Source organism: Hippopotamus amphibius, chromosome 2 (genome assembly GCF_030028045.1).
Source record: "Hippopotamus amphibius kiboko isolate mHipAmp2 chromosome 2, mHipAmp2.hap2, whole genome shotgun sequence".
Classification (NCBI taxonomy): Eukaryota; Metazoa; Chordata; class Mammalia; order Artiodactyla; family Hippopotamidae; genus Hippopotamus; species Hippopotamus amphibius.
In genome coordinates this window covers 227767031-227790174 of record NC_080187.1, presented here as the reverse complement: position 1 = coordinate 227790174, position 23144 = coordinate 227767031, and the positions used below count along the sequence as shown (strand labels likewise).

The 23144-nt window shown below is 41.9% G+C and overlaps 1 protein-coding gene across 1 annotated transcript; it reads right to left on the bottom strand.

The window, feature by feature from the left end:
- Window positions 1–3213: 3213 nt before the first annotated feature.
- ARF6 (ADP ribosylation factor 6) lies at window positions 3214–7229 on the bottom strand. The gene is made up of 2 exons (XM_057723779.1): window positions 7090–7229; window positions 3214–7000 (listed from the first exon to the last, which is right to left on the bottom strand). The coding sequence occupies exon 2, from the start codon at window positions 6518–6520 to the stop codon at window positions 5993–5995; it is 528 nt and encodes a 175-aa protein (XP_057579762.1). The 5' UTR covers window positions 6521–7000; window positions 7090–7229; the 3' UTR covers window positions 3214–5992.
- Between the last annotated feature and the right edge of the window lie 15915 nt (window positions 7230–23144).

Genomic DNA, 23144 nt, shown 5'->3' with positions numbered 1-23144 from the left:
TAATTGGAAACAGCTTTTATGGTCATGAATAATCAGTTTCACATAAATCTTTCTATGAACAAGAATTATTTTTATTTTTTAAAGCTCACTTGTAAGTGTCCTCCATAAAACTTACTTCCATAACTCCTAAATTGTTTAGGTTCTCTTTTAAGATAGTTGTGGATTCCCACATCCTACTATGTAAGTAGTATAGAACTGTTAGTAAATTATTTTTCCTAGTTTATACTGGTTAGAGGAATAATACAAGAAGAAACCAAATATCATGCATCATATTAGTTTCCAAGTCAATAAAACACTTCGTCTTAAAAAGTTTCATAATAAGAAGTACTAGATTCAGGACTTGATTACAGTAATACCAACTGAATAAAAGCCACAGTTCACTGATGTTATCTGAAACTATTCCAAACTAATCTAGGTTGTCTGAAGGAAAGGGCACTTTGAACAGAAAAGCATGTTTAACTTATATCCAAAGACCAGTAAAACTACCATAAAAATCAGGGAAATATTTTCAAATGAAATGATTCACAAAATGTTTAAGAATGTTAAAAATGGGCTTCCCTGGTGGCGCAGTGGTTAAGAATTCTCCTGCCAATGCAGGGGACACAGGTTCGATCCCTGGTCCAGGAAGATCCCACATGCTGGTGTGCCACAACTACTGAGCCTACATGCCACAACTACTAAAGCCTGTGAGACTAGAGCCCGTGCTCAGCAACAAAAGAAGCCACCACAGTGAGAAGCCTGCACACTGCAACTAGAGAACTAGAGAAAGCCTGTGTGCAGCAAGGAAGACCCAAGGCAGCCAAAAATGAAATAAATAAAATAACAAAATAAATCTAAAAATAAGTAAAACTCTAAAAAAAAAAACCAAAAGAATGTTAAAACTGATACTGAAAAACTATTGAATTCACATATTTAAACTTATCTAGGGGAAAAAAAAATCCAGGTGGGACTACTCAAATACAAGTCTCAAAGATCAGGAACTCTTCAAATGTGGTAAGACTGTGGCGGGAATTCCCTGGTGGTCCAGTGGTTAGGCCTCCTCTGCACTCTCATGGCAGAGGGTGTGGGTTCAATCCCTGGTCGGGGACTATGATCCCACCCAGTGTGGCCAAAAAAAAACCAAACAAAGTGGGCTTTAGATCTGGGGTCAAGAAACATTTTCAATGAAAGGCCAGAGAAGTAAATATTTCAGGCTTTTCAGGATAAACACTGTCTCTGCCCCATATTCACATTTGTTTTTTGCAGCAGCCTTTTAAAATCCTTTAAAATGTAAAATCTATTCTTAGCTTAGTCCCTATAAAAACAAGTGTAGCCAGATTTGCCCTTAGCCACAGTTTCCCCACCCGTTTTACAGTATACACATTATCTTTTTGTTACTGTGTCAATTCCACTGATATTAACTTTTCTTCCTTCAAGTATTTGCTCACCTCACCTCAATGAGGAGTTCTCTGAATACACACCTACCTGTCTCCCTGTGTATGTAACACACTATGTAATACACAGGGTATCACCTAACAGTTTTCTCATTCCCACCCCCCAGCACCAATATAAAGTCCATGAAGGCAGATTTTTTTTCACTGATGTATTTTCTGTCCCTAGGAGATACAGGTTTATCTCCTCACACTTACAAAACAAACACCATGGAGGAAATACACAGTTGAGTCCTGAACAACTCAAAGGTCAGGAGCGCTGACCCTCTGTGAAATCAAAAAATCCAAATCCTTACGTACCTTTGTAGCTGTACAGCATCCACTAATTCAACCAACACCAGACTGTGTAATGCTATATAGTATTTACTACTAAAAAAAAATCCATGTATAAGTGGACCCACTTATAACCACGTAGTTCAAACCCATGTTATTCAAGGGCCAACTGTATACCCAAATGAAGACAAGTGGAAAGGTATTCAAGAAGACTGACAAATACTTTTTAAAATTGTTTCATGTAGTCATAAAACACTTCAAAGGGGGGGAAAGTTCAAAACTATTTTTTTTTTACTGTCCCACAAAGTAAGGTATTCCCAGACTAATTTCCTGTTAGTTTACCATTACTTTGGCTTATTTAATAACAAATTTCAACTGTTAGTCCTAAACCCCTCTACAGACCTGTTCCGCCTCTTTGACCTCACCTGTATGCATTCCCTGCCCATTCAACTCACTAATCTAATCTGGTAACTTTAAAGTTTAGCAAAGCTGGGAGGGAAAACTTACTTTGCCTCACGTCTGTCACTCTACCTCCCAACACTCCCTTTTCATAAATTTCATAATACTGTAATTGCAAATCTTTCTTTGTCTTTACCATTCAATACAAAGCAAAAGGCTTCTGTTGACTATTATCCTCTAAATACATTATGCTCAGTGATTAGACTTAAGTTATTTTTAATTGCTTTATGTGGTGTTACAACTTTTACCTGTAAGGAAAGATGTGCCTTGTCATAATCCACATATACATACTTGGCAAGGTATAGAGGAAATAACTGGGAATTTAGTAAGCTCCACCACCATTCAGGTTATGGCTACTATATTTCTAACTATATTAAAACATAAAAAAAAATCACTCAAGTGTAAAATATCTTCTGCTATCTCCGGTAAACTGATACTTGACAGCCATTAATAACATTAATGTGGGAGTTAAATCATATCAGAGATCACACTAAGATATTCTAAAATCAAACTACAAAAATTGCTAATACAAGAAGGAATGCCTACAAAAAAGAAAATGTGTTTTAAAATACCCTTTATCCAACAAGTATTCATCTGCTATTTTATTTTCTAAATGGCTACAATTCTGCCATTCTTATCGGACATGCAAACCTGGTTTCTAAAAGACAAACTTTCTAAAATTCAAGTCAATTGTCAAGGGTTAAGACTACTCTGTAGGCCAATTCTTGAGACAATTCTGTTCTAAAAACTCTAAGGTTGTGATTCTTTAAAAAACAGTAGCATAATAAAAACTGCTATAGGACCTTCAAATTTTTCAACTGTTTTTGTGTCCTAAGTAAGATTAAATTTGGTGGAACTAAATCAGGGCAAGACCTCCTATATAGCCAGGATTATAAGAACCAAACTGTTTCTCTTTTCTCTTCATATAAAAGCTAGGTGACTCCCAAACTAAGTCTCTTTATACCATACCTCCCTGGAGAATAACACGGCCCAACACACCGACACGTCCCACTTGATCTAGTTCAAACGAGTAACATAACGTGAGAAACTGCACTGTGTAATTCCTTTATTTTCTGCATATTAGTGCTTTACCAACACTACAACCATAAAGAACACAATTCCAAGTACTGTACTTTTTAGTTTGGGGAGATCACAGTCTACAGACTCATTTACTTATATTAGACAAGATTAACCTCATTCAAAACTTACTTCAGTTTATAAATTCACATAAAATACAGAAATCGATGCAATTAAACAAAAACTTCAGGATCTTATTTCTTAAATTTGTAGATTTTAACTTTTCCTGCAGGCTATAATTACCTGCCCCATGATCACCAATGGTTATAGCTCAATTTAACTACATCAATATCAATTATCAATCTTTTATATCCTCAAAGAAAATGTAAGTGAAAATTACAAGTTCTTACCAAAAGGTTTAGGGTTTTCCAAATTTCAGATTTTTGCTTTCCCTCCTCCCCTCACCTTCAGTTAAGACATTTCAAATAAACTAATAACCACATCTCACCTGCAACATTCCATAGCAATCACTTGATGTATAAAATTTTAACTATGCCCCCAGTTACTTGAAGACACACAAAAAATGGCTGCCTACCAATCTGTCTGTCACAAGTTAGAAATACTACATTTAAGAATTAACATGAGGGTTTCAAGTTTCCTCCAGTTTAGGCATTTATTATACCTTTGTGCTTGTCGCTTCAGGATGTTACTATAACATTGATATTTGTATAACCCATGTTTATGTACCTTAATATATAATCATTTAAAACACTAGTAATTAAGTTTATGATGGAGCTATGGGAATTTTAAAAGCAACTAAAATGTTCTTAAATGTGTGTCAGCTTCATTTCTAGAGATACTTCTACTAAAGTGAAACTGAGAACTTTATACTTTAGTTGCGTTTGAATTCAAAAACCCTTCTGCACCATTAGGAGCCTACAACATAGCACCTTTTTTCATCTGGTTTAAGTAAAATGTTTGCCAAGAGTTTTACTTTGAAGAGTTAATTTTTTATAGCCTTATACTTCTCATACATCTTTGGTAAAAGCTCCATTATACAATATGGCCAAAGCATGAAGGACCAATACTGTCCAATCATATACCATGATATCCCGTTCAATTTTAGTTTTCAGACACCCTCAGAAACAAAACCCACTCCACATTTTCCTGTATACTGCCTCTGCAGTCTACATTTCTGAAGTTTCCTAAGTTTAATTCCTTGAGGATCTCTAAAATTAATCCTTAAGGCTATATAAGAACCAGATGCTGCTACACAATTCCGTATCAAGCATTAACATTTGGTTCAAAGTATTATCATAGTGGTCTCAATAACCTAGTTACTGGTCCTAACCAGTTAAGCAAGTAATCTTGTTAGGATCTGGCTATCACCAGTGAGCACACTGCTTAGCCTTGAAGAAAAATAAGTTTACATTCACTGTCATCTGTAGGTTCTTCCTCTGCATCTTACTTCCCCTTTGTCATTCCTCAAGTCTACACATCATTCATTCATCACATTTCCTTACTTAAAATCGAGATAGTGTATTATTGAACCAACAGGATATCTGACTATTTGCATGAGTTAATCAAACAGAATACCTTTTCCATAAAATATCTTTTCCAGTGTTCTAATTAATGGAGATATGGATCACTCATCTATTAAAAAAAAAAAAAAAAGACATATCTTCAGCTTAATCAGTTGCTGTAATGTGGAAACAGGAATGTTTTTTTTTCCAACTAGGTAAAAGGTCCATATAATTTGAATTGTTAAATGCTTCATTAATGAAGTAAACCTTCTAGTAATGTATAAACTATTGGTCTTAGACATTTGAAACATGGTAAAAGTATAATTCCAGTTTTGCCCAAAAGTCACTTAAAATATCTACAAATATTTCATCTGTGTGTGGCATACACCATTATTGCTCCATTTTCTGGAAGAGTCTAGTTTTAAAGTTAAAAAAAGGGAAAACACAGCAAAGTTGCTAGCTTTGCAGTGAAAAAAAAAAAAATCTATGTCCTTGACAGGTTACATTTTCATAGTTTTATGCAGTGTAAGTTAGCTATGTAATGGGGAACTTGAGTTTTATCTTCACTCATGCATGATGTATGTTTCAGAACTTAATAGCTGAAATTTCAAAGAACTTCTTACATTACCTGTTTAACACACTGATGTGCAACTGGAACATGTTACAATGACATTACTCATTATCTGCCACTGTGGGCTGTTTACTATACTGGTCTCAGATATAAAAGGTCACATTTGAATTTACTAAGTTAAAGTCAGAACTCATAAGGGAGGGGGAAAGGCCTTAAATATAAAAGACAAACGGCAGTTTGATTAAGCAATAATTTTCAGTTTACTAGATGAAACAGACTTGCAACACAGTCTGCATGAATGCAAAATAAGCCATCTACAGCAAGTGATAAGGAAACTGGGCAAAAAGGAAAAAAGCATACATTGGAAAAGAAGATTCTCTCGAAATAAAAAAATCAAACCATTATTATAAAGGTATTTACCAAGAACTGCTATATTTCCCCCATCCCATTTGCTGGAAGTCAACAAGAGCATCTAGCACTTTGTGTTCATGTCAAAAAAAAGTCAGATCAGAGCATCCTAACGCAAAGCAAAAAAAAAAAAAAAGAAGAAGAAACAAAAAGAAAACCCCTAACCCCCTCCCCCAAACCACAGAACTGTATAACTCCAGAGTTCAAATTCAAAAGAGAGAAAGTGGCAATTGAAAGAGGTGATGGTGGCGATAATCCTATCAATGGGTTTTTGATTTCGCTCCTTCCGGGGGATGGGTGGAGAATGCTCATTAGGATTTGTAGTTAGAGGTCAACCATGTGAGCCCCTCATAGAGTCCGTCCCCTGAGGTGGCACAGGAGGGCTGCACATACCAGTTCCTGTCCCGGATCCGGGTCAGGCCCAGTTTCTCCTGGATCTCGTGGGGTTTCATGGCATCGGGCAGGTCCTGCTTGTTGGCGAAGATGAGGATTATGGCGTCCCTCATCTCCCGGTCATTGATAATGCGGTGCAGCTCCTGGCGGGCCTCGTCGATGCGGTCGCGGTCGGCGCAGTCCACGACGAAGATCAGACCCTGGGTCCCGGTGTAGTAATGCCGCCAGAGCGGCCGGATCTTGTCCTGGCCGCCCACATCCCACACGTTGAACTTGACGTTTTTGTAAGTCACCGTCTCCACGTTGAAACCCACGGTGGGGATGGTGGTCACCGACTGGCCCAGCTTCAACTTGTACAGGATGGTGGTCTTGCCGGCCGCGTCCAGGCCCAACATGAGGATCCGCATTTCCTTGTTCCCGAAGATCTTAGACAGCACCTTCCCCATCGCGTCGGAGGAGCCGGGGCCGGGGGCATTCAGGTGTCCCGGGTCCCCTCCGCCAGCAACGCCGCCGCCGCGACACCGAAACGGAGCCTCGCAGGGGCGAGGGCGCGCGAGCGGCCTGCGTGGGGGTCGACGCCTCGCGGCAGCGGCCCGGGCCCGCGGCTCACTCGGGCATCACCCGGCGCGCGGCCGGACTCGCCGGGGCGCCGCGTCTGCGCCGGGAGAGCCGCCGCCCTGCCGAGGCGAGGCGCGGCGCGGCGAGGCGCGGCCCGGAACTGCCCTTCCCCCCGCCGGCGCCGCGCGAGCGCCGCCGCGCCGCCCGCTCCGCCGCCTGCTCCTCGCTCCGCCGCGGGCGCCCGAGGCCCTCCGGCGCGACCCCCGGCCCGCGCGCGCCGCGCTCCCCGCCGGCCCGGGCCTCCCGAGAGCAGCGCGGCTCCGGCGCCCCGTCAGCTCATCGATCCTCGCGGGACCTCGGCGCGCCGCCTGCGGAGACACAGAGGGGAGAAGGGAGTTACCGCCGCAGCCCCGGGCGGCCGCGGGGGCCCGCCCTGCCGCTCAGCCCCGGAGGGTACCTCCAGCCGCCGCCCCGAGCGCGGGCTCGCTCCGGCCTCCGCCGCCTCCTCCCAGCTCTGCCGCCGCCGCCGCCGGAAAAGGCGCCGAGGAAACCGCCTCACTTCCCCTCCCGACCACGCAGGCGCGGCAGAGGCCGACCGTTCGGCCCAGAGCGACCTCTGGAAGGAGAGCGGCCCGCGCGCCAACGTCGGGGCGCCACGCGCGGGGGGCGGGGCTACGGCGGCTCGGAGGGCTCGCGGGTGCGGCCGCCCCGCCCCGCCCCGCCCCTCCCCCCCGCGCGCCTCGGACCTGCGCCGGCGCCCGCCGCCCTCGCCGCCTTCCCCGTCCGCGCTCTCTGCGCCGCCGCCCGCGTGCGAGCCGGAGGAGCCGAGCCGCTGCGGCGCTCCGCGGGGTGGGGCCGGCGGGCCGCCCGCTGCCCCGCGCTGCCTGCAGGCCCTTCTCGGATGCCCCGCGGGCCCCCGGCCGCCCGCCCCGGAAGCCCGGCCGCGGCTGTCGCCTTTCGGCCAGCTCTCGCTGGCTTCCTTTACCCCTGGCGCCCCGAGCGTCCCCTGAGAGACACGCGGGCGGCCGGCGCGGCGCTCTGGCGGGGCTCGGGGGCGCTCTGCCGCGCGTCTTTCGGGCGCCGGAGCCCCATCTGACCCGTCTCCTCGGGACCAGCCCGCGTTTCGTAAACGTTGCAGTGCTGTCAAGAGGTCCCGCGCCTTGCCGCTTTTTCACCTTTTTAGAAGGCGGTCATTTTTCATCTTTAAATATCATCTCATTTTAGTGTGATTCGTAGCTTCTTAGCCAGCCACTCACTCTTAGCTCTAAGGAGCCTCGACGCTACAGCCTCAGCGTAGGATTTAGAATCAGAAAGACTGACTTAGGTCGCCTGGATGTGGACACAACCTTACTGAGTTACCTCGTGTGAACGGAGGGCAATCCTGATCTTTTCTGTCCGTAAACCCAGTTGAGGGTTAAATAACATGTATGATGTTTGTAGAAAACTTAAAGAAACCTTTTTGTATCAAACGGTTAGTGAAAAAATTCAAAAAAAGTGAAAGCTTGAAGTGTAAATAAACCAAAGGGAGGAAAAACAGGAAAAGAGTGGGTTTTTTGTTTTGTTTTGTCTTAAGAAGATGCTGTAGTAACGTAACATACTTTTTATTTCAGAATTTGAGAAAATTTGATAATGATAGATTGGTTAAATGATAACCTTATAAGCTTCAGCCTGAAGTAAATTTATACTAAAGTTGTTAATATTCTGGCAATGATTTAATTTACTTAACCGTCTGCCTTAATATGTCTGCACTGTCTTAAACCTGAAAGGATTTGGAGACAGATTTCAGAGTGTTACCCCTGTTTTATAGCTGTGAATCCTTTCCTTTCAGTCTTTGTAAACTTCATTTTCTTTATCTGTTGAACAAGATGAAGAATATCTCCAGTGAAAACAGTCACTGTTTATTGATTATGATAAACACCGTACTAAATACCTTAAATATTTTACTTTAATCTGTCCAGCAACCATGTGAGGTAGCTTTGAGTGTTAGTGGACACTGAGGGTCGAAGAGGTTAAGTAATTTTTTGAAAGTCACAGAGTTGAGATTAGATGGTGAATCTACAGCTCATCCTCTTAACCCCAAAATTATGCTCTCTTGCTGAGTACTTCACCCAGTTGTTTGGAAGCCCAATTACGGTACAGTTGATTCTTGAAAAACACGAGTTTGAGCTGCACAGATCCACTTGTCCTTGGCCGTTTTCCCAATAAATACGTATTATGTTACTGCACAGTCTGTGTTTGTTGAATCCATGGGTGCGGAACCTGGGATGTGGGGGGCCGGCGAAGAGGTTATCCTCAGGATTTGGACGGCATCGAGGGGAGCCCCCCCAACTCCCCTATTGTTCAAGGGTCAACTGTATTTCTTTAAAGGCTTTATAAATAAAGTGCCATAGTAATTATTATTATATTTGAGGAAGGAATTTTTTTTATATGTGGCAGCGAGTACTGTATTTTGCTTCATTCCAACATAATAGTTTTCTCAGAGCAGATTCCAGTTTTTCCAACTAGATGGAAGATCGGTCTGCTAGACTTGGATTTATTTTTCAGTGAAAGATGTGAGATTAAAAATAGAAGCAAGTTGAAGCACTAGCATCTACCTGGCACTGCTACTGTGCCAGGGCTAAAAAAGTTTATTTTTGAAAGCCAACTTCCATTTATCTTCTACCAGAATAAATGGAAGCAGAGACTGCCTTGTCCACATGTCCCCAGTGACGGCATGTAGGTATCAGGAGTTCAGTCATTATTTGAATGAACGAATACCTTTTATACCACAGATGAGACGAAACAAAAAAGGAAAGGCACATACTATTTTTATCTGTGGTTTGAAATAATAGGTTAATCAAGATTTTCATACAGTGGCATATCTGATAGTGCTTCTTCATACAATAAATTATACAATAGATTATTTTAAGTAATGATCATAAAATAAAACAAATAATAATGGCCAGAATATAAATACAGTGAAAATTTTTAACTTTATATATATATATATATATATATACAAAATTTTTTAAAAAGTGAACTTCAACAAAACAAAGATAGCTGCAACAAGTAGCAATTTAAGGGACTACTGAGTCATACCACTGATGAAACATTTTGTTTTCGTGACAATTTCTTGAAACAATTAACAATTCAAAAAGTAAAGTTCAAGTTAAAAAACATTGTCATTCAGTGAAATATTTTAGAAATAAACTAAAATTTACCTTTATAAAACAAAGTATTAGATTCCTCAGTTTGCATTCTGTTTCACTGTTTTAAGTTATGGATACAAATGAAAGCTCCAAAGACTAATTGCTATAGAAAAATGGATCTCTGCTTTTTAACTCAAAGCCTGCAGATAAAGAGATTTCTCCAGCTTGCTTTCAAACCAGCCTTCCCTTTTAGAAAACACCATTTCATAATTTCTGATCTGTTCAACAGCCACGTATGCGTATTATATTCCTGACTAAAACACCATCTTATAAGAAAAATATTTACTTTCACAAAATGACTTCGCTTTCCACTCTAAGATGAAATCAGTGTCTTCTTTAACAACTGCACCGCAGGCTATTTACCCCTATTTCTGAATTCCTATAGCTTTTAAAAAGCACTCACTCCGTATGACTCTGTCATGTTTTTCTTCCTATCCCATGCAGGGCCAGGGAAAGTCTAACCACACAGCAAGGGTGGGAACCAAAATGATAGTTCACTCCCTCTTCCTCTCCCTGTGTCAGCTGAGGAGCCACTTTCTAGTTCTTCCTCTTTAACCATATAAAAAAAGAAAAACCAAACAGACAGAAGACACCTTATATCCCCATCAAAACCTTGATAATTACTTTAGCTATGCCTGAGTATGAAGTGTTCATCGCATCTTCAGCAGTATTAAAAGTGGAAACGATGGAACCAATAACAGTTGATAGCTGAATTACACTTGATATTTTAGCAAACGGTTTAATATTTATGGCTCCAGACCATAACAATAAACACTGGGGCAACGTGGTCTAGTGGCACAAGTGAATCGAAAAAACTAAATTACATCCTTAATTTACTCCCAATACTCCTTGACTTAGGTTTAACTTGGTTAATTTGTTCATCCTCATTGATCATCAATTTCTCTGTCCCTGCAATAGAGACATCTCTCTTAATTGATTAGGGCAGTTTATGCTGTTCTGCTTTTCAGTTGAAGGAGCTGAGACTCTGAGAGGGTAAGCAACTTTCTTAAGATCAATAAATGGTACAGAGGAGATCTGAATGAACATTTTTGGATCCAGGTCTGGTGTCCTTTTTTCTATTGTGTGAGCTCTGGAAGCTGGACTAGATCAATGCTTTTCAGCTCTAGCTGCACATTAAAATAAACTGGGGCATTTTTAAACTGTAAATTCTTGAGCCCCACCCCAGGTCAATGAAGTCAAAATATCTGTGATAGAAGTTCTACCCACCAGTATTTTTTTTTGAAGACTCCTTGAGGGATTCTAATGTGTAGCTAAGATTGAGAACCACTAAACTACCTGGTAACTTCCCTTCACATCTAAATTCTATGAATTCTGAACTCTATTTTCTTATTTCACATCCCCCCACACACAATTTTTTGCATTGTATTGTGCAAAAACTTTGATCACAATAATCCTTTATAACTTACCAAGGCGTTAGGCCTGTCAAACAAAGGCACAAATATTTCTAAATTCTTGCAAAAAAAAAGTATTTTGAAAATATACTATCATTATAGCTAAACTTATTGAATTATTAATAGAATCGTATCAACTAAACACCATTAAATGAAGAGAAAGTAAGACAGAATACTTGGCAACTATAGGTTGATGACAGTGATAAGCTCTAGACTAAAACTTGCCCATGGATACTTTCCATTTGGCTGCCTAGTATGCAAACACTTCTATTTGACTTAATCACAACTGAGGTGGAAGGAAAGATGAAGGGGGGAAAATAGATATTCCTTTTCCTATTTCCCCAGTAGGTAGCGCTTAGGTAAGTGAACTGGGCTCAACCAGCTAGCTAATCAACGTCCTTGTCCGGGCTTTGAATTTTGACAGGTTCAAAATTCCACAGTTGCTGGGACAAGTGTCCAGAGTGACTGAGTCCAGCAGCATGGTGGCAGATATCCAGTGGCAAAAGTGCCAGTGGCAACCAGTATCACAGTGACAGCACCCGCAGGACATGTCTAAAGCCAGCAATTCTATGACATAGTCCTAGCGGAGCGTTTTCTGCCCTGTCTCTACAGCCTTCCTGGCAATTCTGTGGGTCCCCTTGATACATTTCCAATAAAATTATTTTCTGCTCAAGTTAACCAAGGTCGGGTTTTCTCAATTGTGAATAAGAACCCTGAATAATACGCATTTTAATTTAAAGAATGCAAAATAAAATCTTTTACCAACATTGTACAGACTGAACATCTGACTATGTTAGTAATTTTCCCATTAGGTGGTCATTTGAAAGTAGACTCAGACAAGTAAAATTATAGAATCACCATTATTTCTAATCTGTTAAAATTATGTTCCTTCTCGTGGAAGTTTAGGAATGTATTGTTTTCAAATCAACCATTTGAATCACTAAAATTGTCGGAGTGAGAAACATTTCATATCCTGAAACTATTTATAACATCCCTGTTAAGAAGAAGCATATAATCTCAGAAATATAATTTTCAATATCAGAAGAGTGTTTTTAAGCCAAAGCAGGACTGTTACTTTGGCCTAAACTGACAGAGAGTTGATGCTCAGAAAAAGAGTTTTGTTTCGAACAGAGAGGCTCAGTGGTTCAGACTGCTTAATTGACTGAATACTCCAAACCTTGTCATTAAGTAGTAAACAACAGTGTGTGTGGTGTGTGCGGTAACAGTTGTTGGGTCCTGTGCTATCAGCTATGCAGCTGTGTTGTTATTATACAGTCACATACTGTATAGTGGTGTGTTGGTGCACAATGTGCTCTTCAGGAAGACATTCAAGGGACACCAAAGATCTGATGGTTAAAATCCTTGTTTTGTCTTTATACTGGTTGCAGCTTTAAATTTTGCAATTTATAAGTTTTGTCTTTTGCTTTGTCTTGTTTTGTTTCTGTTCTTGTTTTCCCTTATTGTTAGATATACAGAGAGAAAATGGCATATAAGAAAAACACTGACCTCTAATTGGTGAATGTGTCACAATGGCACTAAACAAGTAGATTTACTACATTAAGGCATCATGAAGTTTTAGCTCTCTATATTACTTTTTGCCTCTAGCCTGGGATTTTGCATTTGATCTGACTTACCTTCTGACTTGTTGGTTAGAGGTTCAGCTTCTCTAGGAGATGCTCCTAATGGCTGGGTTGGTGGTGAAAGAAAAGTGGAAGAACTTTCCACATTGCAGAATCCAGAGAAAAGAATTAATCTTTCAAATCTCAAGAAACAGTTGGTAAGTCAGTAAATTTACAACTGTTTATAGATTAGAAACCAGATAATTAAATGGTTTTAAATGCCAGATAGTGCTCTTTCAGAGAGAGGGAATAAATGAATGAATGAAAAAGTGAGTAGGAAAGAAGAATAAAGGAAGCAAGAAGAAGGAAGATAGAAGGAAAAAAGGAAGGGAGGTAGGGAGGAAGGAAGGGAAAAGGAATAGGATTGTGTTGAAAAGCAGAGCTTAACAATGTTGTAAACTGATACCCTAACCTAATCCAAAACCCAGTTTGGGGCTGAAAAGAATTCCTTAGAAGAGCATAACCAGATAGATTCAAATGAGACTTCCTCCTCCATAACCTTTTCTTTTTTTAATATTGCTTTACGTGCACCAAGAATAAACAGTGGAACAGTTTTTTGCTGTTCAGTACCTCCGGACCACCTGCATGTTATTGTCTGTAGTTGCTCCTACTCTAATATACAGTTCTGAGCATGGTGACCAAGAGTTATGAGTGTGGAAATGGTTATAAAATCCTAGGCAAACGTTACACTATAACCAATTTAACTATGGCTTAGCTGGGCAAAATTTATGAGTTTGTTTCCATTTCAAGTAAGAAAGATTTATATTCCAAAAGGCTTAGAAAGACACCTACTGGATTATATGTCCACAAATAACAGTCAAATAACATGAGCCTGCTGAGCTAAATATTGGCTTCAGGGGTAACATGGCAATTTCATAAATCAGGGTCAGCGGTGCTGTGACTCTCTCTGGTGAACTAGGGCGACAGTTCTATGCTCTCTTCTCCATGGGAAAACTTGCTACCCTTGCTGACTTCCCAAATTAACTATATTGATGTGGAAAAGAAAAGTTCTAGAGCCTTTGAAGCAGTTTCTGATGTTTGACTTCATTTCCAAATGTAAAAATGGGTCTTTCTGCTGCTTATTGTATCTTTTAAATGTCACAAGAAACATAAGTCATGAACTCAACTTGCTTTCACAGTAGTAATGTTGGTTATGTAAGAAGGCTAACCTGGAACTTTATAACAATTTCTTTTTTTTTTTTTTTTGAGTATTATGCAGGTTTTTTTAAAATTATATTTATTTATTTATTATTTTTGGGGGGTACACCAAGTTCAATCATCTGTTTTTATACACGTATCATATAACAATTTCAATACAGATACATTGTTAATGTATATCAAAGATTCTAGGCATAAAACAAGATACTCAGTGTATTAGACACTTTTAGGCTGTCTTTGGAAATGGAACACAGGAATAGACTCCTGTAAGTCCTACTGGTTTTTCCATGTGACCCTTCCACACATACCTCTCTGGCCATACCAGCTGCACCACAGATAGACTCATTACCCTAATTTGCTAATTGGATTCTTATTGCTGAGAATTTAAAATCAGATCTGAAGGAAGACCATAATAGCCTGTCTCTTCCCAATAGGTCCGTATCCTGCTAACTAGGGACTGTGTCACAGCCATATTCTGCTTTGAATAGTGGGTGGCAGACAAAGTTAGTCTTTAGGAAGAAAGAAAAAGCAGATGTTCAAGGACTTCCCTAATGGTGCAGTGGTTAAGAATCCACAGGCCAATGTAGGGGACACAGGTTTGATCCCTGGTCCTGGAAGATGCCGCATGTTGTGGAGCAACTAAACCCGTGTGCCACAGCTACTGAGCCTGCACTTAAGAGCCCGTGAGCCACAACTAGTGAAGCCCTTGTGCTTAGAGCCAGTGCTCTGCAACAAGAGAAGCCACAGCAATGAGAAGCCTACACAACAAAGAGTAGCCCCTGCTCACCACAACTAGAGAAAGCCCGCGCACAGCAAGGAAGACCCAGTGCATCCAATAAATAAATAGATAAATAAATTTATTTAAAAAAAAAGAAAAGGAAAAGCAGATGTTCAGAGAGAAGTAGAGACAAAATAGATTACTCCTCAGGCTCCAGTGCACAGTTCCAGGGCCTTCCTGGAGTCTGTCTCCATACCAACCCTGAGTTTCATGAACACCTTTATCTTTATATAAAATTACCTTTCTTTTTTCCTAAAGCAAGCTCCAGAAGGCTTCTGTTATTTACAAATAAAAGTTATAGCTTTACAAAACATATCAATGTAGTGTGTAAGCAAAACAAAATTTTAACAATCAAATAACATAAATATATCAAATCACAGACTTTAATGCTTACATATGATATAATAATACCTAATATAAAATAATTATATACTATCATCACTATTATTACATAATAAAACCAGCATTAGAGTTAGAGTAGGTAGGCATATACTATTGACAAATCTAATTAATTTATAAAAAGCTCTAAACCAGTCTGTGACCTGGTCTTTTTGCCTATCCCTGAATTGCTTTATAGAGCTCTTAGAATAATTTAATGCATTCCCTTATGCTATAGCAATAGTTCTCTTAATGTGGGAGGAAAAGGGACATCACAGAATTGCTGGAGAACTTTTTCAACCAATATCATTTGCCCTAAACAGAAGATAATCATAAAAATTGATAAAATCTGGGGGAGTTCCCTGGTAATCCAGTGGTTAGGATTTGGTGCTTTCACTGCTGTGGCCCAGGGTTCAATTCCTGGTCAGGGAACTAAGATCCTACAAGCCACGCAGTGCAGCCAAAGGCAAAAAAAGCAGGGGCGGGGAGGGGGGACGAAGTTAATACAGTCTGCTTCCAGGAAGATGGAGTACACATACTTTTTCCAGTTCCTCCTAAGTATAACTAAAAACCCTGGGCGTTACATATAAAACAAGCATAAGGAGACTCTGAAAGATGGAGAGAGGCAGTCTGACAAGGGACCTAGAGGGTCAAGAAATAATATGGTGGTGAGTTCCCTGGGTTCTCTTTTTGCCTCATCTATCCCAGACTTGGAGCTTAAGAAGCTGGCAAGCTGGAAATGCCAAAAAGCCTCAAGGAAAGCTTGCTCTCTTTAAAAAAAGGATTAGGAAAGGGGCAACCTAGCAACAGAGAAAACTTTTAGAAAATAACCACTTTACTCCAGACAAAATCCAAAGAAAAAATCTGTAGCTCCACCTTCGCCCATGGTATCCAGGACCAGGTGAGCAGCCTAGACCTTCACCCTTGCCAGGCTCTTAATGAGGTGCCCCAATCTCCTGCCTCCCCACTAGGCAGAGTAGGGAATGGGGCCTTTCATTCCCATCAGGTGGTGATGAGCCCCACCCAGGCCTTTGGAGTCACTGGAGCCTGGACGTCCACCTCCACTAGGCAGTAAGGAGGTAAGCCTAGGGGGCAGTGTCAGAGGGGGCCTACTGGAGAGTCAGGATCTTCACCATATGGGGGCCAGCCCCCTCTTCCACCATCACCCTCTTCATCCCTAACACTGCTGGCCCCTCATGGTGTGGTATCAGTGAAAACCACGTGGGGAGCAGTAATGAGGCACTTCTACCCCTTCCAGCCGGTAGGTATCACTAGAGGCTTAGCAGGGAGCCAGTAATCCCACCCCCACCCAGCCACTCCGCTAGGCTGTCAACAGAGGCCTAGTGAGGAACCCGGACTTCCCTTCCCACCTGGCAGTAATGAGATGGTGCTCCACTTTCCTGTTGGAGAGGTGCGAGAGGAACCAGCTAAATCAGAAGGTTAAATAAAATCCAGAGTCTTATAATACTCAAAATATTCAACTCTCAACCAAAAATCACAGATTATTGTCCAAAAAACCATCAAATTCTCAAAGATCTCGACCGAATGAGAAAAAGGCAATCAATAAATGCCAACACCACTATGACAAAGATATTAGAATTATCTGACAAAGATTTTACAGCAGCCATCGTAAAAATGTTTCAGTGAACAATTGTTAATGCTCTTGAAACAAATGAAAAAAATAGAAAGTCTCAACAAAGATATAGAAGATATAAGGAAAAACAAAATGGAAATTTTAGAACTGAAAAAGTGGAATAACAGATAAAAAAGAAACTCAATGGATGGGCTCAAGACAGAATAGAAGGGACAGAGAAAAGAATCAGTAGAATAGAAGTTATAACAACAGAAATTACCTGATTTGAACAATAGAGAGCAAATAGAATTTTAAAAAAATGAGAAGAGACTCAGAAACCTGTGCGACTATAAACAGAACTTCTAACGTTCATATCATTGGACTCACAGAAGGAGAGGAGAAAGAGGGTAGACTGAAAAAGTTCCCAAAGAAATAATGGCTAAAAACTTCCCAAATTTGGCAAAAGACATAAACCTACAGATTTAAGAAGCTGAACAAACCTCCGAATAAGATATATTTGATATATATAGATATATAGATATCTCTCTATATATATGTATCTATCTATATATCCTATCATATATAAGATACATCACAGTCAAGCTTCTCAAAACTAAAGACAAAGGAAACATATTGAACAAAACCAGAGAAAAACAGCACCCTACCTACAGGGAAAAAATAATTTAAATGACCATGAATTTCTTATCCAAAACCATAGAGGCCAAGAGGAAGTGGCATGATATTTTTTAAGTGCAGAAAGAAAAAGCTGTCAACCCAGAATCCTATGTCCAGTGAAAATATTTTTTGAGAATGAAGGGAAAATCAAGACATTCTCAGATAAAGGAAAATTAAGAGAATTTCACCAACAAACCTTTCCTAAAATATGGCCAAAAAAAGTTGAAAGTTCTCTGAACAGAAAGGAAAGAATTTTTTAAAAAAAATCTTGGAACATCAGGAAGGAAGAAAGAACATGGTAAGCAAAAATATTGGTAAATACAATAGATTTTCCTTCTCTTCTTTGAGTTTTCTAAATTATGTTTGATGATTGCAGCAAAAATTTATAACACTGTCTGATTTGGTTCTAAATATCTGTTGAGGAAGCTGATACAATTATAGATACAATTATAAACAATAACAAAGGAACATAAATGTGTGAAGCAAATCTGATAGAACTGAAAGAATAGATGAATCCACAGTTATAGTTGGAGACTTCAATACCTCTCTTGCAATAACTGATAGAAAAAAACTAGACAGGAAATTGACAAGGTTATAGAAAAACTCAACAGCGGAATCAACCAACAAGATAATCAACATTTGCAGAACATTTCACTAACACCACGGAATACACACTCTTATCAAGTGCCATATCCTGGGCCATGAAACAAATATCAATAAATTTTAAAGAACCGTAAATCATACAGAGTATATTTCTATCTACAATGGAATCAAACTAGAAATTAATAATAGAAAGATAACAGGAAAATCTCAAAACTCTTGGAAACTAAACAACACACTTCTAAATAATCCATGAGTCAAAGAGTGAGTTTTTTCTGTTTTTTTAAATTAATTTATTTATTTATTTGCTGCATTGGATATTCATTGCTGCGCGCTGGCTTTCTCTAGATGCAGAGCAGGGACTACTCTTCGTTGTGATGCTCAGGCTTCTCATTGCAGAGGCTTCTCTTGTTGCAGAGCATGGGCTCGAGATGCACGGGCTTCAGTAGATGTGGCTTGAGGGCTCTAGAGCACAGGCTCAGTAGTTGTGGCACACGGGCTTAGTGGCCCCGTGGCATGTGGGATCTTCCCAGACCAGGGATCGAAGCTGTGTCCCCTGCATTGGCAGGCAGATTCTTAACCACTGCAACACCACAGAAGTCCCTCAAAGACTAAGTCTTAAGGGAAAGAAAAATACGTTGAAATGAGTGGACATGAAAATACAATGTATAATAATTTGGAGGACACAGCTAAAGCAGTGCTGAAAGGAAAATTTATAGCACTATTTCCCAAACTTTCTCATCACCCCAAAACAGAAACTCTATACCCATTAAAAAATAACCCCCTCATTCTCTGCTCCCCTCAGTTTATCTCTACTTTCTGTTTCGATGTATACGTCTTTTCTAGATATTTCATGTAAGTGGAATCATACAATCTATGTCCTTTTGTGTCTGGCATATTTTATTTAGCATTATGGTCTCAAGGCTCATGTATGTTGTAGCATGTATCACAACTTCAGTCCTCTCTATGGGCGAGTAACGGTCCATAATACCACATTTTGTTCACCCAGTCTTCTGTTGGGAGACTTGGGTTGTTTCCACCTTTGGGTTATTGTGATTAATGCTTCACCACGCATCCGTATACAAGTAACTGACTCCTTGTTTTTAATTCTTTTGGGTATATGCCTAAGAGTGCAATCACTGGACCATATAGTAATTATATGTTTAACTTTTTGAGGAGCTGCCAAATGGTTTTTCATAGCACCATGTTTCATTCCCACCAAGAATGTACAAGAGCTCCCCACATTCTCGTCAACACTTGTTAGCATCCAGTTTGGTTTTGGTTTTGGTTTTTAATTATAGCGATCCTAATAGGTGTGAAGTCATATCTCATTATGGTTTCGATTGCATTTCCTTAATGATTAATGATAGAGTGAATGCGTGAATGAATGCATAAAGGAGCTTACTAGTTTAATAATTTTTTATCACAAAGGATAGATCACTTCTAGTTTATATTATTATTATATTACTGCATAAGAGCACTGTTTGTTTTCTTAATGATAAATCATAACTCAGCATTATTTGTCTTGATTATACAAATACCCATTTTGTAATGTGTAATATTGTTTATCCATACATCATGGTGACTATAGATTGTCTCCTTTTACAGAATACTGCAACTTATACATAGTGGTTTTCAGAATTCCCTGGTGGCGCAGTGGTTAAGAATCCGCGTGCCAATGCAGGGGACACAGGTTCAAGTCCCGGTCTGGGAAGATCCCACATGCTGCAGAGCAACTAAGCCCATGCGCCACAACTACTGAGCCTGCGCTCTAGAGCCCACAAGCCACAACTACTGACCCCACAGGCCACAACTACTGAAGCCCGTGCACCTAGAGCCCGTGTTCCACAACAGTAGAAGCCACCACAATGAGAGAAGCCTGTGCACCGCAATGAAGAGTAGCCCCCACTCTCTGCAACTAGAGGAAGCCCAAGTGCAGCAACAGAGACCCAACGCAGCCAAAAAAATAAAATAAAATAAAAATTTTAAAAATGCTATAAAAAATAGAGCTGAAAAAAAATAAAAAACAAAATACATAGTGGTTTTGTCTTTCTTTGTTTCTTGCCACATGCCAGGCCACGGCCCCTTGGGAAATAAGCCCGGCCACAAAATGAAGTAGAACTCTGCTACTGTACAGCAAGGGGCTTCATTCCAACAGACACAAGCAGCCTGTGTCTTCAGTGCTCTCCATATAAACAGGGCTGCTTTCAGGGCACTTCAGCCCTAAAAGCAACCCCCGAGGAAACTACAAATCACTTTGATCATAAATTGTCATACGCAGAAAACTTAGTGTCATACAATGTATTTTAATTATTAACAATGTGACTTGTGATAACAATATATCTATAAAGCACCCCCTAGCAAGCACCACAGTGCTATATATTCAACCATCATATCTCAACAATTAATATGAAGAAGTTGTCTAAACCACACCCAAAAAGTTTAAAATTTCCCCCTCCAAAATAAAAGTGAAAATAGGTTGCCATTTGAACCTCAGAAGGCTTCAGTGATCTTCCACTGATTGATGGTAAGGCAAGGAGTTCAAGGGGAAGATATTACCCTCCTCATCACCTCTACATAGGGAAAGCCCTAGGACTTTTATATTAGTCATATCCAGAGGCCAGCAGTCAGGCAAGATCAGAACTTTTCCAGTCATTCTTCTCTTAGAAATTATGCCCTTTCCTCAGGGTCCAAGGTGAATAGACATAAGCTTATATCTTAGACTATTTGTATCATGTCAAGCAACTTCCTTGTTTCTCTGCTTACAGTTTCATTCTCAAAAATAACCTTTATCCCCAATGTTAACTGATAGTTAACACCTCAGGACACCTAGCACATAGCAGGTGCTCAATAGTTAATGGTTGGATGAGTGAATGAATGATTTAAATAAAGAGTGTTATCTTGATCCTCTCTCACCTAGTCAGTATAAGCTGTATGCAGTTTAAAGTATTTGTTTTTCTACCAAAAGCCAGGCTGTTCGACTCTATTAACCTCGATAAATAATTATCCTTGAGACTAGCAATTTACGAAAAAGCAAATCCGTTTGCCAATTATTCTGGCAGGGTGTGACAGCCTCCGTCTACGGTGTCCTCAAACAAAGGAAGCACTCTTTCAAACTTTATCTGATGAAACTGAAACATGCTAATGCATTCTAAGAGTTTCAAAACGAATAAATTAAATACAGCAGAAAGCTTTCGCCACACTGGTGTAAAGAGACAGAATCAACAGCTGCGATAAGGTTTGTTACATATCGGGATTTGAATGTCTTAAGGTTCGGTTTGGGGACGTGATTTATTCCACGTCAGATCAGAATCAATGTAACAAACAGCCATGCTGCCGTGGAGGTCTACTCAGCTCTAAACCATGAAAACGTTTCCGCAGAACTGCCGGACGAAAGCCAACGCATATTCAAATGGAGGAAGGCAGCCCCACAAATTTCACTTATATTTATAGGTCTAGCAGCGTGACACCGTGCAAGCAACTGTGTCCACTGTCAGGACTTACGCTGATATTTGAAAACCTGCCACAAGCAGTGTTTCTGGGTCAACGACAGATATGGGGAGATACTGCGTATGAACGATATTGAAGGCTTTTCTTCCACGCAGGGTGTGCCCAAGAAGTAATTCCCGTTAACCCAGTGCTCGCTTATGAAATGTACGGGAAGCCGGGTCAGCCCACGGGGCACGTCTCTGAAGCGCACACAGACTATCCGCGAACACCGGGGCCGCGGCAGCCAACCGCGCGGCTGCGAGCGGCCGCCAGCACATCTGCCGAAGCGCGGGCCCGGCGGACCTGCTGGGGAGCCGCGGCCCGGACCGGCCTGAGGTCCGGAGCGCCCCGCCCGCCGCGGCCCCCGGCGGCCCCCGGCGGCTCCCGCCTCTTCCCCGCGGGCCCTGCCTCCCGGCCCTCAGGAAGCCCCGCCTCCCTCCCCGGGTGGGCCCGCCCCCCGCCCCTTCCCCTCCTCCTCCGTCCCGTGCCCCACCTTCCCCAGGCCCGGGCGGCCTCCTCCCCTTCCTGCCTCTCTTCCCCCCGGGGCCCCGCCTGTCCCTCGGAGGCCCCGCCTCCGCCCCAGAGGCCCCGCCCCGTCTCCTGGGGGCCCCGCCTCCCCCTCCCTTCCCGGAGGCCCCACCTCCCCCTCCCGGGGGCCCCTCCTCTCCCTCTCCCCCGGGGGCCCCTCCTTCCCCTCCAGGGAGCTCCGCCTCCCCCCCGGGGGCCCCGCCTCTCCCTCCCTCGGAGGCCCCGCCTCCCCCGCGCCCCTGCGCTGTCCCGCCCAGGCGCCTCTCCCATTGCTCAGTAGCGAGCTGGCCTGGGCTGGGCTGGCGGCCCGCGCGGGCGGCAGAACCGCGGGCAAGGCCTTTCTCTCGTGGGTCGGTGATCTTTCCGCCTGCCTTTCTCCCGCCGCGTCGGGTCTCCTCCTCGGGCGTGCTGCCCGGGCTGCGCGGCCCTGGCCCGGCCTCAGCCCACTGCCCTGCCCCTGCCTGGTCGTGGCTGAGGCTGCAGGCCTTCGCCCCGCGCCCGGGCGGCGAGCCTCTGCGTCTGGGCCCCTGCTCTTCCTTGCTTCACGTGCCCGCGAAGGGCTGAGTTATAAATGGCTTGAGCTCCGTGAGCGGAGCTCTGTAGACAGATGGAGACATACCACTCGGGATGAATGCAGAATCTATTCTAACATCTAGTGCCTCAAAATTACCTGTCATTCAGGTTACGTTTGGAAAGAGCAAAACCCCAGAGAGCCAGACCATAACCTTGTTTTTTGCACTGCTAAAAAAAAGTTAAAAACCTAGATAAAAGCTGGCTACGTTGTGGAGAAAAGGGAAACCTTGTGCACCGTTGGTGGGGGGTGTAAACTGGTTTAGCTACTATGGAAATCAGTATGGAGGTTTCTCAAGAAAGTCTGAGTAGAACTACCACAAGATCCAGCAATTCCACTTCTGGGTGTACATCCGAAAGAAACAAATCATCATCTGGAAGAGACATTCCTACTCCCATGTTCATTGCAGCATTACTCACAATAACCCAGGTGTGGAAACAACCGAAGTGTCCACTAGCAAATGAATGGATCAAGAATACACACACACACACACACACACACACAGGAATATTATTCACCCTTTAAAAAGAAGGAAATCTTATC